The sequence below is a fragment of the Carcharodon carcharias genome, chromosome 7 (genome assembly GCF_017639515.1).
Source record: "Carcharodon carcharias isolate sCarCar2 chromosome 7, sCarCar2.pri, whole genome shotgun sequence".
In the NCBI taxonomy this organism is placed as follows: Eukaryota; Metazoa; Chordata; class Chondrichthyes; order Lamniformes; family Lamnidae; genus Carcharodon; species Carcharodon carcharias.
The window spans coordinates 16,774,657-16,795,658 of record NC_054473.1 but is presented as its reverse complement, the minus strand read 5'-3'; the positions used below and the strand labels follow the sequence as shown (position 1 = coordinate 16,795,658).

The following is a 21,002-nucleotide window of genomic DNA, read 5'->3' as shown; positions in this document are numbered from 1 at the left end:
TTTAATTGGGCTATCTTTGATATCTTAAATATCAAATGAGCTAGAAATGGGGCTGGACCAAATCCACCCAGAGTTGACAAACTTATAGCAGGTTCCATGTGGGTTCATTCCACTGCTGGTCACGAAGGGGCTGAGAGGGTTGGCCATGCCCATGGAGGGCATTGCATTTGTCACTGGTTGCCAGATTACACTAGATACACTATTGATTTGTTGTTGTAAGCTCTATGTTCATTGTAGCAACTGGAGGTAGATGGTTATTGAAATTGCAGAGCACATTATTGGTATCTGGCAGCTAAGAGGTAGTGGGGGAGCCATAACAAAAACAGAATTACCTGGAAAAACTCAGCAGGTCTGGCAGCATTGGCAGAGAAGAAGAGAGTTGACGTTTCAAGTCCTCATGACCCTTCAGCAGAGGGGTCTGTTTATGGGTTCCAAGGGTTGAGAAAGAGTTATGTCTGTGTGTGAATACGAGGTGGGTGGGGGACAGGTGTGTATGTTTGTGTGGGTACTATTGGGCTGGGGAACAGCTATGTCCTTAAGTGTACACAAGGGTGGAGAAGACCTATATCTGAGTGCGAACACTGGGTGAGGAAAGCAGTGTCCATTTGTGGGCACTTCGATGGGGGTGGGGAAAGAGCTATGTCTGCATGGTGGTGTCAGGGGGTGGGGTTGTTCTGTGGGGTTGAGTGGGTTTTGGGGGTGAAAGTTGTGTCTGTAAGTGTGGTGCCGGGGGTTGAGACTGATCTGTGTGCGGCTGTTGGGATTGATCTATGTGCAGGAGTTGGGGGTCAGAGCTGTATCTGTACTGTGGTGCCAGGGGGCGTGGGGTTGATTTGTATTTGGGTGATGGGGGTGAAAACCATGTGGGTGAGGAGAGCAGTCTGTATTTGAGGGCACTGGGCAGGCGGTGGAAGAGCAGTGTCTGTACTGTGGTGCCAGGGGGCCTGGGGTGATCTGTGTGGGCGATGAGGTTGAGAGCTTTGTCTGCATGTAACCGCGAGATGTCGCTCTTTTTGCATCTGATCCACGGGGGCTGCAGTGCCGGTATGTGAGCGTGAGAGGGCGCTGCAGCTGGACTGCCTGACGTGGAGCGCGAACGGCGGGGAGGGGGGTTGGCTCCGCCCCACGTTGCCCTTAGCTCCGCCCCCTTACCCCGCGGCGGTTTGCGGCCAGCCCCGTTACTCTCAGCGTCTCTCTCTCTCTCTCTCTTTAAAGCAGCGCCTCAACAATGTCGCACCAGACGGGGATACCCGGTAAGAGCCTCCAGCAATATCGCCAGTTGAACATTAATTTCAGTGATGATCTGTTTCTATAACGGTTTGCGTGAGGCTCGGGCTCTCCGGTTCGTCTGAATTGTGACCGTTTCTTTTTTAACTCTCCCGTTTCTGTTGCTGGGGAAACCCGCCGCCTCAACTCCCTGAAGCCAGAGCCGGAAGTCCCGCCCACGGGGAGCGCCGATTGGTGGAATGCGGCTTCGGGGCAGCGGGGCGTTTGCTGATTGGCAGGCTCTTCCGTCCATCATACTCAGTGCAGCTTTAGTATACCTGGGGTGTTAGGGACATGAGCCAAAACATGGGCTTTAAACCCGCGAGTCTCATTTGACCTATCCCTGGCTTTGTAAGGAATTAAAATACAAAAACAAAATGTGCGGCAGAGGCGCCTGTGATGCTTCCCTAAGGTCAGATCACCCTTTTGTGTGTTTACAGCTAGCTCAGCATCTCCATTTTGATGAAAAATAAACTACTCTAGGATCATAGTTTATGGGGAAATTTTAATGCAATTTGACGCCAAAAGCTGCAGCAGTGGTCTTTATAGAAAAATAAACCTGCTGCTGGCATGTCACAAGTGTTAGGTTTTTTTTTAAATTACTGGCAGTGAATATCAGATCCACCCATGTTTGTAAAGCAAAAAGAAATGGGCTCTCTCCTCTCTTGTTAGAATGGCAGAGTAGTGGATGGACTCATTAGGTTTGGAACAACACAAAAGCTGCTTCAGATGCAGCGAGTTTCATTGTCTATTGTCCATAACAGGGAGTGTTGAGGCGAATAGCATAGATGCATTAAGGGAAAGTTAGATAATCGTGATGGAGAAAGGAATAAATGGTAATGCCGACAGGGTTGGATGAAGAGGGGTAGGAAGAAGCTTTTGTGGAGAGCAAATGCTGGCATGGACCTATTGAACCAAATGGTCTGTTTTTGTGCATTCTATGTGATAACAGCAGAGTTAGGTCATGTGCTGTTAATACACAATATTCCCCCAGGTGAGTTAAGCTTGTTTTATGAAGTTGCAAACAATTTCTTCAAATCAAATAGTCCCAGTTGTAATTTGTGCTGTATAAACACATTGCTTTTTATAAACTTTCTATATCCCATGGCAGCTTGGAATCTCTTTTGGTTACCCTACTCCTACATATGTACTTGCTCCAGACGTTTGAATGCAGATTAAAGTTCAATCTTTTAAATAATTTGTGGTAATGTTCATGAATTTGCTTACTAACTGTACATGTAGAATTTATTTAAAAATCCAAAAAAGTTTTAGTGCTGCAGTGCCATTAGCAAGAGTTCAAATTATGAACTTTTGAGTTGAAGCAATCTGACATTTTTGTGGTTTTCATTGTGTCTCCTTTCGAGTGACCTGGTTTGGTAGCTCTCCACCAGTTCCACCAGTAATTTTTCCCTATGCAGTTTGTCGTAAGGAGGTGTCAAATAGAAGGCTGGTGCTTCTGGACCCAAGGAGGGGAGGGGAAGGAAGGGAGAGAGTTGTCTTTGTTGCTGTTCTGAACCTTCTGGTAAAATGGCCAGAGTATCATTAACAGTGGAAGCGTATCACCTGTCATTGAGTCATTTACCAGAAGGAGGCATTTGGCCCATGGAGTCCATGCTGGCTCTCCATGGAGCAATCCAGTCAGTTCCATTCACCCACTCTATCGCCATAGCCCTGTAAGTTTATTTCCTTCAAGTGCTCATCCAATTTCTTTTTCAAATCATTGATCGTCTCTGCCTCCACCACCCTCATGAGCAGCGAATTCCTGTCTACCCTTCTGGATGCATATCTGATGACAAATACAGTGTCTCAGTAGGTCAAGTTTTGCAGTTTTGACTCTTAAGTGCTTAGTAATATCAAGTATTTGGAGTTTATACTGCCTCCTGTTCCCACTATGTGCTGCCGTGTTAAAACACCATTTGGCATCTTGTAGAGGTGTCCTCCAGAAGCTTAAGGCATTACAGTATAAATGAACATCTATGTCATTATACAACAGTGGAAAGAATGATCTTGTCATATTCGCTCTGCTGGGTTTGTGTTACATTGCTAAGGTATGGTTGTTTTGTCAATAATGATGTGAATGTAGTCGTGTGGTCTGCTGTCATTATGCAAGGATTGAAATTAATCCCTTCGCATGTATATGCCAAGCTCACATTACCCATTTGTTTGTACTCTGATTCCACCACGAAGAGTGTGATTGATTGCGAAAGCAGGAAGGCATCAGTGGGGGGGAGGGCGCTCAGCAGCCCTCACAAGATCAACTTTGAATAAATATTCATGACTGAGCTTTCTATTACCTGCCCACAACACAAATGGGCCCTCGGCTAAAATATTAATTAATTGAGAGAATTCACTTTGCTCCCTATGCTGTGTCAGTCATCAGCACAGTGTTGAGCAACAGTCACCATCTTTTTTGTTGTTTCCTGTTGAGAGGAACTTTCAGCAAAAGATTGCACTACATGCTGTATTTAATAATGGATAAGAAATGCATCATGCATGAATAATACAAGGGTGCAGTTGGATTTAGTGAGGCTGTCAACTTGCCCTGAAATGCATTAGTTCTGATTACATTGTGTATACGTTTTTGAGGTTGTGGCGGGATAGGGGGGAGGGGAGGGTATTTGATCTTTTCCTTTTTTTTCCAACAGAAATTTGACAGGGGCTGCTTTTATTACTGATCTTTAACTCTATTTATGTGGTAAATGCTTTGAGGGTTTTAAGTTTTGTTTTTAAGTAGATTTTCCTGTGAATTGGGTTGTGCAATCATGCTTAAAAATAAATATTAGTTAATCAAAACAGTTGGCAATCATACACATGATGCAAAGTCAGGTACTAAATGCAGCATAATCTCAGTTAACTCATTGAAGGAAAGCTGGCTTTCAGTTGGAGTCTGGTGCCATAAAAATCAATTAGAAGAAACATATACCTGAGCTAGAATAGTTCTTGATCAGAATTTATGGCAGATTTGCTTTTGAAATGGAACTTAGGTTGCATTTAAAATGTGAAAAGGGTGTTAGTTTTGCCTAGAATAAAAACAGAAAATGCTGGAATTCTCAGCCGGTCAGGCAGCCTCTGCAGAGAGAAACAGAATTAACATTTCAGGTTGAGGATGACTGAGCAAGTGAAGGAGGGTGGGGGGAAGGAAGAATAAAACGGAAGGTCTGTGAAGGGGCGGAGGGCAGGTGAGATTAAATGACAAAAGGTTTTGTGGTGAAAGCAAAATATTGCGGATGCTGAAATCTGAAATAAAAACAAAAATGCTAGACAAACTCAGGATCGGCAGCATCTGTGGAGAGAAAAACAAATTAATGTTTCGAGTCTGTGTGACTTCTTCAGAGCTAAAGAGTAGAAATGTGATGGATTTTAATCTGTTTAAGAGGGAGTGGAGCAGGTGGAGGAAGATGGAATGTCAGGGATAGGTAGGAACTAAGGAGAGATTGACAAAGATGTCATGGACACAAGAAAAAGGGAGTGCTAAAGACTAAAGAAGGTGCTGATAGTGGTATAAAGGTAAGAGCAGAATGTGTTAATAGCAGAACAAGGTCAGCGCTCTGTGAAAACACAGTTTAACCTAGGACTGAGTGTGTGCACTTGTTGGGTAAGAAAGTCTAATTTTTTATTTTGTGCAAATTTAATTAGTTTGTAGTTGGCATTAAACTGAAATCTACAGTTTAAATTCAGTAGTTGCCAGCCTTAAGCAGGATTCTAGTGAAAGAACAGCTTAATTAAGAACCAGCTGAAACGGGATCCTCATTAAGTGACTCAGATAGGCCTTTTGTGTTAGGAATATACATAAATAGCCAATTTAGTGTAATTTTCAACGGTGTGCCGGAGTTGAGTCCTTCAGGGAGTTAAGCGGAGGAGGGGAAAGAGGCGTTTAGTTGCTTTTACCTAAACTTTTTCAGCCTCCAGGAATTGATTCTTGCTCTGCTACAGGAGAAGAAGGTGGTTACTTGGTGAGTATCTGGTAAGTGATTAAGGTTTATTCTTTTCCTAAGGCTCAAAATAGTGTATTTTGAGTGAGAGGTGAGCAGGAGAGGTTAAAAGTCATGGATTGAGAAGCCTACCTGCAGTGAGACCAGCAGCAGAGTGATGTCACGAACTATAACGTGACGCGAATGCAGAGAACTCAGCTGGTTGGTGAGTATTTCTAGTCTTTAAAGTAAAAGTAAGGTCTTTAGTTTGTGTTTGGTATTTTCTTGTCTCTTCTTAAAAATAGCTTATTAAGTACAAGATTGATACTGGTGTAAAAAATTAATTACAATAAAATGTAAAGAGCAGGGATACTAGAGTAATTAATTAATAAATAAAATAAAAATACAATAGCGATGGCTGGATGGGTGATATGTTGCTGCTGCAGCATGTGGGAGCTGCTGGACACCAAGGTGATCCAGAGCGAACACATCAGTAGCAAGTGTTTGCAACTTGCGGAACATCGGATCCAAGTTGAGGAGCTGGAGTCCGAGCTGCAGACATTGCGCCACATAGGTTTGGGGTGGGGTGGGGGGGGGCGTGCAGGGAGTCACCTGGACACTTTGCTCCAGGAGGCGGTCACACCTTCAGATTAGGTCATTCAAACTTGATCTGTGATCAGGGACAGGAGGGTGTGACTGCAGGTGAAACAGGTATAGGGGTAGTGTTTGAAGAGTCTCGACCCCTGCAACTGTCCAATAGCTGCAAGGTTCTTTCAAGCTGTATAGTCTAGAGCGGGGACTGCAGGGAGGATGAGCGCACTGACCATGGCACCGTGGTACAGGGAGCCTTTCAGGTTGGGGGAGGAAAGTAGTACTGGTAGGGGACAGTATAATTAGGGGGATAGATACTGTTCTCTGCAGCCGTGAGCATGAGTCCTGAAGGCTGTGTTGCCTGCCCGGTGCTAGAGTTAAAGGCATCTCAGGGCTGGAGAGGAACTTGAAATGGGAGGGAAGGGATCCAGTTGTCGTTGTCCATGGTGGTGCCAGTGGCATTGATAGGACTAGAAAGGAGGTTCTGCTGAAAGAATAGGAGAATAGAAGCAGTTAGGAGCTAAATTAAAATGTAGAACCTCCAAGTAATAATCTCAGGATTACAACCTGAGCCATGGGCAAACTGGCATAGGGTAAATAAAATCAAGGAGTTAAGTGCGTAGCTCAAAGATTGGTGTGGAAGGAATGGGTTTCAGTTCATGGGGCACTGGCACCAGTACTAGGGTAGAAGGGAGCTATTCCAGTGGGACGGGCTTCATTTGAACCATGCTGGGACCAGTGTTCTGGCGAATCGAATAACTAGGGCCGTAGAGAGATCTTTAAACTAAATAGAGGTTGGGGGAGAGGATATTTAGGCTTACAAAGCAAAAGGATATGGCAGCATTGCAGAGCAACTATTTAGTTAATGATGCCCAGAATGTGACAGTAAGGAACGGAGTGGTACAAACATAAAACTGGAGCAAATAGAGTCAAAGGGGGAAAAAAATGGTAAAAAGGCAAAATTCATGGCTCTATACTTAAATGCATGTAGTATTTGGAATAAAATAAATGAATTAACGGTACAAATAGAGGTTAATGGGTATGATCTTATAGCCATGATGGACATAGTTACAAGGAGATCAAAAAACATGTGACTTTTCAAAAGGACAGGCAGGAAGGAAAGGGTGGTGGGGTAGCTTTGTTAGTACGCGATGGAATAAGTACAATAGCAAGAAATGATCTTGGATCAGAAGATGTAGAATCCATATGGGTGGAGGTAAGAAATAACAAGGAGAAGACGACACTGTTGGCAGTAGTCTATAGGCCTCCTAACAGTAACTATACTGTAGGACAGAGAATAAATCAGGAGATAATGAGGGCATGTAAAAAAAGGCAAAGCATTAATCATGGGTGACTCTAATCTTAATGTAGATTGGGAAAATCAAATTGGCAGAGGTAGCCACAAGCAAGAATTCATAGATTGTATTCAGGACAGTTTCCTAGAACAATATGTTGTAGATCCAACCAGGGATCAGGCTTTTTTGGATCTGGTAATGTGTAATGAGGCAGGTTTAATAAATGATCTCAGAGTAAAAGACCCCTAGGAAGCAGTGACCATAACATGGTAGAATTTAGCTTTCAGTTTGAGAGTGAGAAACTTGGGTTGGAAACGACTGTGCTAAACTTAAATAATGGCAATTGCAATGGAATGAGGGCAGAGTTGGCTGGAGTGGACTGGGAAAGGAGTTTAGCAGAAAAGATGATTGACGAACAATAGCAGGCGTTTAAGAAAATAGTTCATGACTCACAACAAAAATATATCACAGTGAGGAAGAAGGATTCTAGGAAGGGGATTAACCAACCATGGTTAACCAAGGAAGTTAAAGATAGTATCTAGTTGGAAAGAAAAAACATACAATGTGGGAAAGATTAATAGTAAGCCAGAAGATTGGGAAAGTTTTAAAAACCAACAAAAGATGACCAAAAAATAAGAGAAAGTAAACTTTGAGAGTAAACTAGCAAGTAATACAAAAAGGGACAGTAAGAGCCTCTTTAAATATATAAAAAGGAAGAGAAAGGTCAAAGTGAGTATAGACCCCTTGGAGAATGAGGCTGGGAAATAATAATGGGGAAGCAGGAAATGGCAAAGGAGTTAACTAAATACTTTCCGTTAGTCTTCACGGTAAAAGACACTAATAGCATTCTAAAAACACTAAATACTGTTCAAGGGGCAAAGTGGGCCGTGGGGGGTGGTGGGAATAAGTACAATAACTATCACTGGAGAAAAATTATTAGGGGAACTAATGGAGCTAAAGGCCAATAAGTCCCCTGGACCTAATGGGTTGCATCCTAGTATATTAAAAGAAGTAGCTACAGAGATAGTGGATGCACTGGTAGTAATCTTCCAAGAATCCTTAGATTCTGGAAAAGTCCCAGAGGATTGTAAAACTGCCAGTGTAATATCCTTATCCAAAAAGAGAGGGAGGGGAGGGGGGAGGTGGGGGGGGGGGTGGTTTTGCAGTGGGGCAGTGGGAGGGGGAGACAAGAATCAGGTAACTATAGGCCAGTTAGCTTAACATCTGTAATTGGGAGAATGTTAGAGTCTTTTATAAAGGATGTAATAGCAGAACATTTAGAAATACATAATATAATCAAGCAGAGTCAGCATGATTTCAGAAGGGGAAATCATGCCTGACAAATTTATTAAAATTCTTTGAGCAGCTAACGAGCAAGATAGATAAAGGGGGACCAATAGATGCAATATATTTGGATTTCCAAAAGGTGTTTCATAAGGCTACTTAATAAGAGCCCATGGTGTTGGAGGTAGTATATTAGCATCAATAGAGAATTGGCTAACTAATAGTAGATAGAGAGTTGTGATAAGGGAGGTGTTTTCAACCTGTAGCTAGTGGAGTGTCACGAAGATCAGCGCTGGGGCCACAATTATTTACAATATATATTAATGACTTGGATGACGGAAGTGAATGTACTGTCACCAAGTATGCGGATGACAGAAAAATAGGTGGGAAGGCAAGTGGCGAGGATGCCACAGTCTACAGAGGGATATAGACAGGTTAAGTGAGTGGGCAAAAACTTGGCAGATGGAATATAATGTGGGAAAATGTGAGGTTACACACTTTGGCAGGAAGAATAGAGGAGCTGAATATTATTCAACTGGAGAAAGACTGCAGAAAAATTAAGCTTAGAGGGATTCGGGGGTCCTCGTGCATGAATCACAAAGAGTTAGCACACAAGTTCAGCAGGTAATAGGGAAGGCAAATCGGAAGTTGGACTTCATTTTTCTTTATTCATTCACAAGATGTGGGCTTCACTGGCTCGGCCTGCATTTATTGCCCACCCCTATTTGACCTTGAGAAGGTGGTGGTGAGCTGCCTTCTTGAATCGCTGCAGTCCATGTGGCGTAGGTATACCCACAGTGCTGTTAGGAAGAGAGTTCCTGGATTTTGACAATGAAGGAACAGTGAATTTCCAAGTCAGGATGGTGAGTGACTTTGTTTCAAAGTATAAAAATAGGGACGTCTTGCTAAAAGTATACAAGGCACTAGTTAGACCACACCTGGAATACTGTAAACAGTTTTATCTAAGGAAAGATATACTGGCATTGGAGGCAGTCCAGAGAGGGTTCACTAAGTTGATCCCGGATATGGAGGGATTTTCTTATGAGGAGAGGTTGAGTAGGTTGGGCCTGTACTCATTGAAGTTTAGAAGAATGAGAGGTGACCTTATTGAAACATATAAGATTCTTAGGGGGCTTGATAGGGTGGATGCCGAGAGGTTGTTTCCCCTTGGGAGAGTCTAGACCATGGGGCATAATCTCAGAGTGAGGGGTTGCCCATTTAAAACCGAGATGAGGAGGAATTTCTTCTCTCAGAGGGTTGTGTATCAGTGGAATACTTTACCGCAGAGGGTTGTAGAGGCTGGGTTGTTAAGTATATTCAAGGCTGAGATAGACAGATTTTTAATCATGGAGGGAATCGAATGTCATGGGGAAAAGGCAGGAAAGTGGAGTTGAGGCTTATCAGATTTGCCATGAATGGTGGAGCAGACTCGATGGACCGAATGGCCTACTTCTGTTCCTACATCTTATGATCAGTGACAACCCTGTAGTGGGGAGAGGTGGTGTTGGGGTAAAAGGATAAAAGTAAGTGAAAAATTTTAAAATCAGGAAACAGACAATTGGATTAAAAAGGGGATAAAGATGGAGGAGAGAGTTCATGGCCTGAAGTTGTTGAACTCAATGTTAGGCCTGGAAGGCTGTAAAGTGCCTAATCGGAAGGTGCTATGCTGGTTTTGTGGTAATGGGTAAAGTAAAGAAAGAAAAGATGTGTTCAGATGAGGTGCGAATGGCTGTATAGCAGCAGTCCAAATACAACGTGAAGAAATAAAGAAAGAAATGAGTAAAATTGAACCAGCAAAAAAAACAAGAAACAAAATGGAGGCAAAGGTTATGATCTCAAATTGTTGAACTCAATATTGAGTCCAGACGCTGTAGAGTACCAAGTTGTTTGTTTTGCCTGCTAATTCTGATGAAACCTTTGTTATTTCAGGCTACTCAAAATACAACGGTAAAGTAGCAGATGGATTTTAACATAGAGAAATGTGAGGTCATACATTTAGGGAGGTCAGACAGTTACAGGGATTACAAAATAAATGGGAATATACTAAGAGGGGTAGATGAAATGAGGGATCTTAGCATACAAGTACACAGGTCCATGAAGGCAGCAGTTCAAGTAGACAAGGTTGTAAAGAAGGCATATGGAATGCTCTCCTTCATTGTCAGAGGTATAGAATATAAAAGTACAGATATAATGTTGGAATTGTATAAAACACTGGTGAGGCCACAACTGGAGTATTGTGTGCAGTTCTGGTCACCACATTACAGGAAGGACGTAATAGCTCTGGAGAGAGTGCAGAGGAGGTTTACAAGAATGTTGCCTTGGTTAGAAAAGTGTAGCTATGAGGAGAGATTGGATAGGTTGGGGTTATTTTCCCTGGAACAAAGAAGGCTGAGAGGTGACTTGATTGAGGTGTACAAAATTATGAGGGGAATGGATAGCGTGGACAGGATAAAATTTTTTCCCTTGTTGGAGAATTCTAGAACCAGGGGACATAGATTCAAGATAAGTGGCTGAAAGTGTAGGGGGGACATGAGGAAGAATTTTTTTTTTTTACAGAGGGTGGTGGGTGTCTGGAATTCGCTGCCCAAGTTGGTGGTAGAGGCAGAAACTGTAAACTCTTTTAAAAAGTACCTGGATCTGCACCTAGTGCTGTAAGCTGCAGTGCTATGGGCCGGGTGCAGGAAGGTGGGATTAGAAAGGGCACCGGGCTGGCATGGACAAGATGGGCCGAATGGCCTCCTTCTGTGCTGTAACTTTTCTATGGTTCTAACTGATCAAATGTGAAGAAATTAAGTCTGAGATCCAAAGCAACATTGATTTTGAGGAATCATCAAATTAGCAAACAGGCAGGTGGACTGACTTCCTGAATAGCGTTGTTTTGTATTGTGATTTTAAAAACTCACTTTCCTTCAGCTGGCCCTAACACAGCAGCAAAGGCAAGTTTTTTTTAAAAAGTCACAATACATGTTTTCAAGCTGACTATGGCATAGCAAAAGCTGAGAGGGAAGGTGTACCCAATTGTCACAAGACTAAACTAGATAGTTTCCAGAGCTAGAAGGTAGAGGTTAGGTTCAAAAGTGGATCTAGTTGAGTTCAGTCCTGTCAAACACCAAATACAACATTACCACTTACCACACCTACTCTGAAGCAAAACATGAGAGTGGGAGAGAATGAATGTTCCAATTAATATGTTAACCATTTTCACTGCATGGTTTTATAACTTTTGTACCTTATGGTGCTTTCATTAGACACCAAAATAAATTTGTTTTGTCAGAAGTTGTAGTATTTTGTTTTAGTAATTTGGGAACTATTGTATAGAGAGGATATTGTATGTTATTTTTTTATTAACCATGTCTTTCTGGGTCTCAATATTAAAAGATGCATTGAACATATGGGTGCCTGTTATGGCACGGCCGATGGTAAAGACTGAGCTGATCAAATCCCAGAGGGAAACTTGAAGCAGCTGCCACAACTATTTGTAATTTGTATGTATTTCGAGATGCGGGCTTTGAATTCAGTAGTAATAATCTTTGGGAAGAATAAACATACTGTTTCTTAACTTCTCCTGGCTAGGTGAAACACTTCGCCCCCCCCTCTTTTGAATTCAAGCTAGTCTGGTTTATTTAAAAATGCAGATGTTTCCTTTACACCTTACATTCTAAAAATTCACCCATGTTTACTTGCTTAACATTTCAAACCTAGCTTATCTTCTGATACATCAAAGCCTTCAGATCAGCTGCTTTTAATTCAATTAAATCCCAAATACAGACCTCACTATTACTCTACTATACAATAAATTACAATCACGTTATGTAAATTATTATATCTTCCTGCCAGTGCCGTGGTGATGATTTCATACCCAGGATGTGATCCAGGAAGGAAAACCAACACTCTCCACTGTGCTGTCTGCTTAATTATTAACTTGTAGAAAGAGCATCTGGCTCTCCTGATATCTTTATGTTCAAATGCAGTAAATCAATAACAGTACCTCATTGATATCACAGAGCTCTGTGTCTATGTAAAATTTTGTGTTCCACCACCCCCCTCAATTGTTATCCTTCAAATTTTACCAACCAGGTGTTGCAAGGGTGGTATGGCACCTGGAAATGTCAAGCTTACTGTGAAATTATATGTGAAGAGCCTTAATTAACTATCAGGATTTCTCAAAGGAACTGTAACATAAAATTTACTTGACTGGAATTAATCATTTTAATTGTTCAGTCAAGCGTTTTTTGATTTTGTTTATTCATAATATTTGCCTACTCTTACTCTTTGCAACACACTTGGAGCCATGATATTGTAAAATTAATTTGTATACAAGAGTTACATTTGAAGTTTAGACTTGCTATTAATTTTAGTGTTATCACTACTATCTTCTGGAAGAGGAGCACTTAAAGACTGAAGCATATACACCATTTTGCACCCATCATTGATAACCTGTTCATAACCCTTGCCTGTGAAGCTTCTGGATGTATTTAGTTTCTTTCTTGACAAACTACATAGTGAATTGTTTGTGTTTCTTGAGTTTTGTCCCATAATTTCAAATGAGATGCAAATATACTACTGTTTTCTAAGCTATTGCTTTCTATATGGGCAAATGATCTTGTAAAGCTCAAGTTTCTCCAGTTTTTCACTATAACTTAAGATAACTGATAGTAGGGATCAGCCTCATGGCTCTTACTAGCACAATCCCCAAAGCTTGAATGTCTCTTGTTTTATGGCAACCAGACCTGGACACATTCAAGGATTGGAGATGGAAACCAATGGCTTAAGAAACAGCAGTATGGATGTTTTATGGAGGCAGGGTATAGAAAAAGTTAATGTGAAATAGTACTTTAAATTATCTGGAAAAGGTAACCCAGGTTCAAACCAGTGAAAGAGAACTTGGAGACTGATGTAATGAAATTCTTTACTTGGGTGACCAATAGGTGGAATAAACTTCCGGTTAGAGCAGCAGAAACAAAAACCCTGCCCTCATATAAGAAACAAGTGGATGATCCAGTGAGAGGATGTCAGGATCTTTCAAAATGGATGAATTAAGATGAGATATAGCCGTCTTCATTGATAAGCTTGCTTTATATTTGGCAATGATGAGGATAATATCAGAAAATAATGGCTCGAAGGTGTACTGAGTGTAAAAAGGCAGCAATCAACCCACGGGCATATACATTGCCAATCAACATGCTAATATCCTACTAAAAATATATTTATGGTGCTGTAATCTGTTTAACTGCCCAAGAAATGGATATGTTATTTGTGTCTTTATTGCTAAAACACTTTTGTCCATTCCAAAAGCTCTAAATGTCTGACCATATAATTGAAGCTAAGAGTACTAGTCAAATGCATTTACAAGGGATGAGAGTGCATAGAAGTAAAAGGCTACCAGGGTTGGGGAGACCTGGAATACACAACAGCAGGAAGCTGAGACTGCTAACCGGTTGGAGAGATGAAGAAACTCATGAACCCCTTGCCAGATGTGAAAATAGTGAAGGACAGATTAAAATTATGGAAATATTACAATATTAAGTCTTCATAAAATACACATCAGTGCAATTTAACAAAAATACTAATCAGCTTTAAAATTATTCAGAGTATGCAGCTTCTGTGAGTACTTCAGTATTCATCTGGTTCAGGTGAAGTCTATCATTCGTAGAAGGATTCCTTCTGCCCCAGTACTGATCGAAATGTCTAGGAATCAGAAATCTTCACTTCTACACCATAGAACCATAGAAAAGTTATGGCACAGAAAGAGGCCATTAAGCCATTGTGTCTTCGCCAGCCAACAAAAGAAGCTAGCCATTCATTTTTAATCCCACTTTCCAGCACATGGTCTGTGGCCTTGCAGGTTACAGCCCTTCAGGTGCAGATCCACTTATCTATTAAATGAGTTGAGCGTTCCATCCTCAACTACCAATTTAGGCAGTGAATTCTAGAAGCCCACCATCCTCTGGGTGAAAAGGTTTCTCCTCATGTCCCCCCTAATCCTTCTGCCAATCATCATAAACCTATACCCCCTGGTAAGTGACCCCTCAGCTAGGGGAAGCAGGTCTTTCCTGTCCACCCTATCTAAGCCCCTCATAATTTTGTACACCTCAATGAGGTAACCCCTCAGCTTCCTCTGTTCTAAGGAAAACAACCCTAGCCTATCTAATCTTTCCTCATAGCTGCAATTTTCAAGCCCTGGCAACATTTTTGTGAATCTTCTCTGTACTTTCTCTGGAGCAATTATGCCTTTCCTGTAATGCGCTGACCAGAACTGTACACAAAATTCCAGCTGTGGCCTGACCAACATTTTATATAGTTTCATCATTACATCCCTGCTTTTGTATTCAGTACCACGTCCAATAAAGGAAAGCATTCCACATGCTTTCTTTACCACCTTATCCACCTGCCACCTTCAGGGGCCTGTGGACTTGCACTCCAAGGTCTCTCACTTCCTCAAGCCTTTCGATATTTCCCATTTATTAAGTATTCCCTTGCTTTGTTTGCCCTCATCAAATGCATTACCTCACACTTTTCCGGATTTAATTCCTCAAACTTTGCAATTGTCAAACAGGTTTGAGGTGCCCACAACCTGTGTGGATGAAAGTGACGTCTGCAAGGTGGATGAGCTAGCTGGCCGGCCACGGCACTGTGGCACAGGGAGCTGTTCAAGTCGGGGGAGCAAAAAGGAATGTAGTGGTAGTAGGGGATAGTATAATGAGGGGGATTGACACTGTTCTCTTCAGCAAAGAACAAGAGTCCAGGCAGCTATGTTTTACTGCCCGGTGCCAGGGTTCGGGAAATCTGCTCAGGGCTGGAGAGGAACTTGCAGTGGAAAAGGGAGGATCCAGTTGTCGTGGTCCATGTAGGTACCAATGACATAGGTAGAATTAGGAAAGAGGTTCTTCAGAGTCAGTATGAGGAGCTAGGTACCAAGTTAAGAAGCAGAGCCTCAAAGGTAATAATCTCTGGATTATTACCTGAGCCACGTGCAAATTGGCTTCGGACAAAAAAGATTAGAGAGACGAACGCATGGCTCAAAGACTGGTGTGGGAGAAGTGGGGCACTGGCATCAGTACTGGGGAAAGTGGGGCCTGTACCATTGAGACATTTTACACCTGAACCATACTGGGACAATGTCCTCACAAATTGCATAACTAGGGGAGTAGAGAGGGCTTTAAACTGAACAGGGGTGAGGGATCAAGCTTGGGTAGAGGTAGCAATTCAAGGTGTAATGTCATGACAGGGGAGCAAAACAGTAATATGAGAAAGAAAAAAACCTCAGAATACATCAACAGTCAAGACTAGATGTTACAAAGGTAACAGAAAGGCAAAACTGAAGGCTCTCTACCTGAATGCATGTGGCATTCATAACACGGTAAACGAATTGATGGCCCACAATGAAGCAAATAAATATGGGGCAGAATTTTCTGCCTGTCAGGCGGCTGGGCCCGACCCAATCTCTGGCGGGCGGGGAGCCAATCCCTGCCGGAGAAGTGGGCCCCACTGCCATTTCATGCGGGCGGGCCAAATAAGGCCCGCCCAGCGTGATGTCCGGCAGGAAGAGCTATGCGCTTCCTGTGCGGGTGGGGGGGGATTCCCCAAAAGCGAGAATGCGCTCTTTCGCGCATGCACCCGAAAGAGCACACATCTGCCTGAGGCTAAGTGCTGCCTCAGGTAGATCGCTGATACTTCTAAAAAAAATATGAAAATTAGAAAAAAAAAATTCCCTAACATGTTCCCCTCATGTGACAATGTCACATGAGATGGGACATGTTCATAATTTACATTATGAGTTTATTAAACTTTTTAAATCCCTACATGAAACCCTACATGAGTGGATGAGGTTTCATGTTTTTTTCTATTGCCCACCGGGGTGCCTGGCCTGCCCACCAACCTTAAGGTTGGACGGGCAGGTTCTTTAATTGTATAATTGATCCTGTCAATGGCGTAAATTGACCATTGACGGTTTGGCAGGCCCGCGCGCTGATTTTGCTGCGGGCCCTCCATCCTGAAAATTAAATGGGCCGGGATGACATCAGGGGTTCCGCCTGACATCATCCCATGTCATTTTATGCGTCAGCGAGTGGGCCCCACCCCCTGCTGACCGACAGCAAAATTCTGCCCATGATCTGACAGCAATTACAGAGAGGTGGCTGCAGGACGACAAAGACTGGGTCCTTAATATCGAAGGGTACATGACATTCGAGAAGAATAGGAAGTTAGGTAAAGGTGGAGGGGTAGCACTGTTAATCAAAGAGGGCATTGGTTCAGGATATCAGGGTGTAGAATTGGTTTGGGTGGAGATGAGGAATAGCAGGGGAAATAAGTCATTAGTAGGAGTGGTCTACAGACCCCTTAACACTAGCCACAGTATCGGGCAAAGTATTCAAGAGAAATATTGTGTGCTTGTGTTAAAGAGACGGCAATAATCATGGGTGATTTTAATCAACACATAAACTAGAAAAATCAGATTGGTAGTTGTAGCCTGGATGAAGAGTTCTTAGAATGTTTTCAAGATAGTTTCTTAGAGCAGCATATTCTGGAACAAACCAGAGGTCAGATTATATTAGACTTGCTATTGTGTAACGTGACAGGATTAATTAATGACCTCAGTTTAAAGACACCCCTAGGTAGCAGCGACCACAATATGATTGAATTTTACATCCAGTTTGAAAGGGCAAAGAGCGGATCTAAGACTAGTATCTTAAACTTAAATAAGGGCAACTATGTGGGGTTGAAAGCTGAGCTAGCTGAAGTGAACCGGGAAACTAGGCTAGAGGATAGACCATTAGAGAAGCAGTGGCAGACATTTAAGGAAATATTTCAGAGTATTCAGAATAAGTACCTTCCTACTATAAAGAAAAATTCTAAGGGGAGGACCCACCATCCTTGGTTAACTAAAGATATTAAGGAAAGCATCAAGCTTAAAGGAGAAGCATAAAACTGCACAAAGATGAGTGGCGAGACAGATGATTGGACAGAATATAAAGAACTGCAGAGAATGGCTGAAAGGTTAAACAGGAGAAAGAAATTAGGAGTATGAGAGGAAGCCAGCTAGAAACATAAAAATGGATAGCAAGATTTTCTTTAGGTATTTAAAAAGGAAAAAGAGTAAGTAAAGTGAGTGTTGGTCCTCTAGAGAGTGACAGTGGGGAGTTAATAGTCGATAGTAAGGAAATGGTGGAAGAAATGAAGAAATATTTTGCTTCTGTGTTCACTATAGAGGGTGCAAAAAACATTCCAGTAATAGCTGCAAATCAGGTGGTGAACGGGAGAAAGAACTTGGTGAAATTGAAATCACTAGGGAAACAGTGCTGAGCAAATTAATGGAGCTGCAGGCTGGCAAGTCTGCGGGTTCCAACGGACTACATCCTCGGGTCTTAAAAGAGATGGCTAATGAGGTAGCCGATGCGCTGGTGTTAATTTTCCAAAATTCGCTAGATTCTGGAAAGGCTCCATCAGATTGGAAAGTAGCAAATATAACTCCTCTATTTAAGAAGGGAGGGAGGCAAGAAACAATAGGCCAGTTAGCTTGACGTCTGTCGTGGGAAGTTATTAGACTCGATCATTAAGGAGATTATAGCTAGGCACTTAGAAGAGCTCAAGGCAATAGAGAAGAGTCAGCATGGCTTCGTGAAAGGAAAATCATGTTTAACCAACTTATTGGAGGTGTTTGAAGGAGTAACATGCACATGGATAAAGGGGAGCCTGTAGATGTATTGTACTTGGATTTCCAGAAGGCATTTGGTAAGGTGCCACGACAAAGATTATTACGGAAAATAAAAGCACATGGTGGAGTGGTAACATATTAGCATGGATAGAAGATTGGCTGGCTGGCAGAAATCAGAGAGTATACATAAATGGGTCTTTTTCTGATTGGCAGGATGTGACGAGTGGAGTCCCACAAGGGTCTGTACTGGGGCCTCAACCTTTTACGATTTACATCAATGACTTAGTTGAGGGGAGTGAAGACATGGTAGCTAAATTTGCAGATGATACAAAGAAAGGTAGGAAAGTATGTTGTGAAGAGGACATGAGGTTGTAGATGGATATAGATAGGTTGAGTGAGTGGACAAAGATCTGGTATATGGAGCTTAATGACCTAATTATATCCTTGGTGCAAACATGGACAAAGAGCTGAATTCCAGTGGTGAGGTGACTGCCCCAGACATAGACAGCATTTGACAGAGTGTAGCATCATGAGGCTCTAGTAAAATTGAAGTCAGTGGGAATCAGGGTAGGGGAAACCTCTCCACTGTCCAGAATCATACCAGCGCAAAGGAAGATGGCAGTAATTATTGGAGTCCAATCACCACAGCCCCAGGACTCCACTGCAGGAGTTCTTCAGGATTGTATCCCAGGATCAATCATCCTCAGCTGTTACATTGATGATCTTGGCATACCACCTTCTCAAGGGCAGCAAATGTTGCCTTGCCAGCAATGCCCACACCCTTTGAATGAATGAATGAATAAATTTTTAAAAATCTTTGGCAACAGGGAATTAACATACCATTTCTCCTGCTGTAGCTGTAAGATTGTCATCTGCTGCAGTATCCTATTTACCCAATAAGAAATTTTCAACTCTTTCTTGGACTCGAACGCAAGTTCTGTCGAAGGGTCATGAGGACTCGAAACGTCAACTCTTTTCTTCTCCGCCGATGCTGCCAGACCTGCTGAGTTTTTCCAGGTAATTCTGTTTTAATTTACTTTTATATCCATTACATCCTCAGGACCTTCCAAAGAAACCTCTCCACTGTCCAGAATCATACCAGCGCAAAGGAAGATGGCAGTAATTATTGGAGTCTAATCACCATAGCCCCAGGACTCCACTGCAGGAGTTCTTCAGGATTGTATCCCAGGATCAATCATCCTCAGCTGTTACATTGATGATCTTGGCATACCACCTTCTCAAGGGCAGCAAATGTTGCCTTGCCAGCAATGCCCACACCCTTTGAATGAATGAATGAATGAATAAATTTTTAAAAATCTTTGGCAACAGGGAATTAACATACCATTTCTCCTGCTGTAGCTGTAAGATTGTCATCTGCTGCAGTATCCTATTTACCCACTAAGAAATTTTCAACTCTTTCTTGGACTCGAACGCAAGTTCTGTCGAAGGGTCACGAGGACTCGAAACGTCAACTCTTTTCTTCTCCGCCGATGCTGCCAGACCTGCTGAGTTTTTCCAGGTAATTCTGTTTTAATTTACTTTTATATCCCTTACATCCTCAGGACATTCCAAAGCACAACATGCAATGACGTACTCCTGAAATGTAGCCATTATTATAATTTATACATGTACTTTGGTTGCTGTAGTTTATCATGTATAATGTGCGATGAATGTTTTAATTTGTATTTTCTTGTTCTACTGTGGTGCAAGACACTGGTAAGAATACAACACTTTATACAGCTGGCCACAATATGTTTTACCTTAAAGTACAATGTTACTTGACAAGTACCATATCGAACAATAACCATCTTGCATACATCTTTTAATTTTAGTGGGGCTCCAATTTTGCTATTATCTTGTTTCTCCCAAATACAAGAGCACATCTAAAGAAGATCAACTGTTAAAAGAAGTTTGTGCTGTTGGCTCAGTTGCCTTACAGAATCACTGTCTTGTTCTATTGAGATGTTTTTTACACTCTCTCTGGTGAAGTATGATTAAATAGGCACATTTCACTTTTGAAACTAGGAGCGGCAGTATTTAGATTGCAGATTGCAAGATCTCAGTGTGTTACCAGCTCATTGTATTGGTTGTCGCAGAACAGGTACTGTGGTTACTGACAGAGTCAATGAATACTTCTTCCAGAACAGGGCACTTTATTTTTCTGCAATGTGCACGTATATGAAATTATTTTTGTTAACGATTTAAGTATTGAATGTCAGTGCAGAACAATGAGGAGCTGAGCTGACAGGCAAATTTCTGACCTTGGGTGTGCTGTTGGAGACAGGGAAACGTCTGGGTCTTCAGAGGAAGAGGGCCAAAGTGACCCCTCCCATTATTACTCTTGCGCATCTCCCAGTGGCCAGTTATAACAGCATAATTGCCATATTTACATGTTCCAGCCCTCTTTAGTCAGCTGCTCAAGGTGGGAAGGCGGGGGGGACCGAAAGAAGGAGAGAAAAGCAAGTAGTCATCTTATAAACTTTCTGGATTTCTGTTGTGATTGCATAAATCATTACTTCTGTTCCTATAATATGTGTACGTAAAATTCTGAATATCATCATAAAGCATTCCATTATTTATTTTCTTGAAATATTTTCACAGTGAAAATGCAGAAATTAGTAGTCATAATACTGGTATAAGAAAATTTTGTTTAATAGCAGAACCTAAATCTCAAACACTCTTTTTTAATCGTTCATGGGATGAGGGCATCGCTGGCTAGGCCAGCATTTACTGCTCATCCCTAATTGCCCTTGAGAAGGTGGTGCTGTGCTCCTTGAACTGCTGCAGTCCATGTTTTGTAGGAACACCCACAGTGCTGTTAAGGAAGGGAGTTCCAGAATTTTGACCCAGTGAGAGTGAAGGAATAGCAATTATAGTTCCAAATCAGGATGATGTGTGACTTGGAGGGGAACTTGAAAGTGGTGGTGCTCCCATGCAAGTGCTGCCCCTGCCCTTCTAGGTGGCAGGGGTCATGGGTTTGGAAGGCTGTGGAAGGAGCCT

At 42.2% G+C, this 21,002-nt stretch overlaps 1 protein-coding gene across 1 annotated transcript in view; it reads left to right on the top strand.

The window, feature by feature from the left end:
• Positions 1–1,169: 1,169 nt before the first annotated feature.
• The window catches only part of LOC121280286 (twinfilin-2), a 118,165-nt gene continuing 98,332 nt past the window's right edge, over positions 1,170–21,002 (top strand). The window contains exon 1 of the mRNA XM_041192110.1: positions 1,170–1,253. Within this exon, the coding sequence (XP_041048044.1) occupies positions 1,229–1,253 (25 nt within the window). The 5' untranslated portion in view covers positions 1,170–1,228. The remainder of the gene's footprint in view (positions 1,254–21,002) is intronic.